This window comes from Pelodiscus sinensis, chromosome 30 (genome assembly GCF_049634645.1).
Source record: "Pelodiscus sinensis isolate JC-2024 chromosome 30, ASM4963464v1, whole genome shotgun sequence".
In the NCBI taxonomy this organism is placed as follows: domain Eukaryota; kingdom Metazoa; phylum Chordata; order Testudines; family Trionychidae; genus Pelodiscus; species Pelodiscus sinensis.
Window position 1 is genome coordinate 10,620,685 of NC_134740.1, and position 3,555 is coordinate 10,624,239.

Below are 3,555 nucleotides of genomic sequence, written 5' to 3' on the forward strand. Positions count from 1 at the left end.
ACAAAGAGCGTCTAGACTACATCCAGTTCTGTCGACAAAGCAAGCCGCTTTGTTGACATAACAGTGTGGACGCAAAGGACAGTGTAGATGCAATAGTGCCTTCTATCGACAGAACTCTGTCGACAAAAGGTGTTATTCCTCATAGAATGAGGTTTACATACGTTGACAAAACTGCTGAGTTTTGTCGACGTTATGTTGACATAACTCGAAGGCAGTGTGGGTGCAGGTATAGTTTTGTCGACAAAAGTCCACTTTTGTCGACAAAACCCTGTAGTCTAGACACACCCTGAGTGGATATTTTCAGAGAACTCTCCACAATGACTCCAAGATCTCTCTCTTGAGTAGTTGTAGCGAAATTAGTCTCCATAATATTGTATTTATAGTTGGGATTATGTTTGTAAATGTGCATTACTTTATTTTTATCAACTTTACATTTCATTTGCCATTTTGTTGCCCAGTCATTTAGTTTGGTGAGATCTTTTGAAGCTCTTCACAGTCTGCTTTGGTCTTAAGTATCTTCAGCAATTTTGTGGTATTGGCAAATTTACCTCTTCCTCCAGATCATTTATAAATAAGTTGAATAGGATTGGTCCCAGGACAGACTTTTGGGTACCCCACTAGTTACCTCTCTCCACTCTGAAAATATACCATTTATTCCTCCCCTTTGTTCCCTGTCTTTTAAACACTTCTCAGTCCATGAGAGGGCCTTTCCTCTTATTCCATGACAACTTACTTTACCTAAGAGTCTTTGGTGAGGGACCTCCTCAAAGGCTTTCTGGAAATCTAAGTACCCGATATCCACTGAATCCTCCTTGTCCACATATTTGTTGACCCCCTCAAAGACCTCTAGATATTTAGTAAAGCAATAGTGGCGTCATGTTAGCTATCTTCCAGTCATTAGGTATGGAAGCTAATGTAAAGGATAGGTTATTTGAGTTCTTTCAGAACTCTTGGTCATCTGGTCCCGGTGACTTGTTACTGTTAAGTGTTTCAGTTTGTTCCACAAGCTCATCTAATGACACCTCAATCTGGGACAATTCCTCAGATTTGTCAACTAAAAAGAATGGCTCAGGTTTGGGAATCCCCCCATTATTCTCAACTATGAAGACTGAAGCAAAGAATTCATTTAGTTTCTCCACTATGACTTTATCATCTTTGAGTGCTCCTTTAACAACTCCATTGTCCATGGACACCACTGGTTGTTTACTCAGCTTCCTGCTTCTGATGTACTTAAAAAAACTTTTTTCTATTCCTTTTTGAGTTTTGAATAGCCGCTCTTCACGAAAGACTTTCTTTAAAGTTGCAGAGAGCTTAGGGAGTTAGCTGGGACATTTCTGGAATTCAAGAGGTGTCCGTGTTCTTGTTTCATATATATTGGAAACTCTTCCTCTTAGCGAGATGAGTCTTCCTCTGTTTATTGCCAATTTCATTTTTCCAGTGGAGAGATGCAGTGGTACTAGGCTACCGACTGCAGGTTTCTGCCAGTGTACCTGAGTGCCTGTATACCATTCATATTTAAAGGCTTTCTGTTTCTAGGCACATATTATGCAGAACGCAGAAGGAGGAAATCAAACGCTCATCAAAGAATTCATCCTCTTAGGATTTGGGGATGTCGGGGAACTGCAGCCCCTCCTCTTCCTCGTGTTTCTACTGATCTACACTGTGACCATGGCCTGGAACATCACCATCATTGCGCTAGTGGTGGCCGATGGACACCTTCACACCCCCATGTACTACCTCCTGGGGAACTTTTCATTCATGGAGATCTGCTACACCACCACTCTCCTGCCCAGGCTGCTGGCCAGTCTCGTGACGGGCGACAAAACCATCTCTGTTCACAACTGCATTCTGCAATTATATTGTTTTGCTCTCCTCTCATCTATGGAATCTCTGCTGCTAGGTGCAATGTCTTTGGATCGGTACCTAGCGATCTGCCATCCCCTCCGTTACTCGGCTCTGATGAATGGCAGGATCTGTTGCCTGCTGGTGGTGGGGTCCTGGATTGGGAGCATTGTGGGTTACGGTTTAGGAACTCTTTCCTGGAGGGGGTTAACGTACTGTGGTTCCAATGAAATTGACCATTTCTTTTGTGATTATGCACCCATGATGAAGCTAATCTGTGGTGACACCCGGGTTTGGCAACTGTACACGTTGATTATGTCAGTCATAGGGACAATTGTGCCCTTTCTACTTAACCTGATGTCCTACGTTTGTATCATCACTGCCATTCTGAAAATCCCTTCTGCCACAGGGAAGAAAAAGACTTTTTCCACCTGTTCCTCCCACCTCACTGTGGTGACAGTTTTCTATGGGACCGTGATGACTGTCTATGTGGTTCCAGCAGCCAACACACCCAAGATTCCAGACAAAATAATCTCGGTGTTCTACTCCGTCCTGATTCCCATGTTCAACCCCATCATCTACAGCCTTAGAAACAAAGAGGTCAAAAAGTCCCTGCAGAAAGTGGTTCTTCACATGACTGCTTTGAGAAACAGGCTTTGAGTCCTTGAGAACATGGTACCTCACTCCATCCATCCATCCATCCATCCATCCATCCATCCATCCATCCATCTTTTTCTTTCTTTCTTTCTTTCTTTCTTTCTTTCTTTCTTTCTTTCTTTCTTTCTTTCTTTCTTTCTTTCTTTCTTTCTTTCTTTCTTTCTTTCTTTCTTTCTTTCTTTCTTTCTTTCTTTCTTTCTAACATATTACTGTAGCTATATCTCGACTACGAAGCTTTATCAGAAAAATATATGCTAATTGCAATTTACGGAATTTTTTCCAATTGTTTTTTCGAAAGATACTTTTCCAAATTTTAGGCCCATCTACAATGGGCCAAAGTTTGGAAAAATTTTCTTTTGGAAAATTCCTTATTCCTCATGAAATGTTGGAAGAGCAGACGTGTTGCTTGGACGCGGCAGAGTTTTTACAGGATTTCTCCAGTATCCCAAAAAAATTCTGTAGTCTAAATGAAGCCTGAATGAGACATGCACTGTGAAAAACTAGGCACTGTGAAAAACTTATTGATGAAAGACATGCACTGTGAAAAACTTATTGATAAACTAGGCAAATATAACTTAGATAGGGCCACGATAAGGTGGGTGCATAATTGGCTGGATAACCGTAGTCAGAGAGTTGTTGTTAACGGTTCTAAATCCTGCTGGAAAGGGATAACAAGTGGAGTTCCTCAAGGGTCTGTTTTGGGACCCGTACTGTTCAATATCTTCATCAATGATGTAGATATTGGGATAGAGAGTATGCTTATTAAGTTTGCAGATGATACCAAACTGGATGGGGTTGCGACTTCTTTGGAGGATAGGGACATAATTCAAAATGACCTTAGCAAGTTAGAGAAATGGTCAGAGGTAAACAGGATGAGGTTTAATAAAGAGAAATGCAAAGTGCTCCACTTAGGAAGGAACAATCAGTTCCATACATACAAGATGGGAAGCGACTGTCTAGGAAGGAGCATGGCGGAAAGGGACCTAGGGGTCATAGTGGACCACAAGTTGAATATGAGTCAACAGTGTGATGCTGTTGCAAAAAAAGCAAATGTGA

General features: G+C 41.6%; 1 protein-coding gene across 1 annotated transcript; it reads left to right on the forward strand.

Annotated features, from left to right (window-relative positions):
- The first annotated feature begins 1,545 nt into the window (after positions 1–1,545).
- LOC142821295 (olfactory receptor 5V1-like) lies at positions 1,546–2,502 on the forward strand. Its single transcript, XM_075912146.1, has one exon. The coding sequence runs from the start codon at positions 1,546–1,548 to the stop codon at positions 2,500–2,502; it is 957 nt and encodes a 318-aa protein (XP_075768261.1).
- Positions 2,503–3,555: the final 1,053 nt, after the last annotated feature.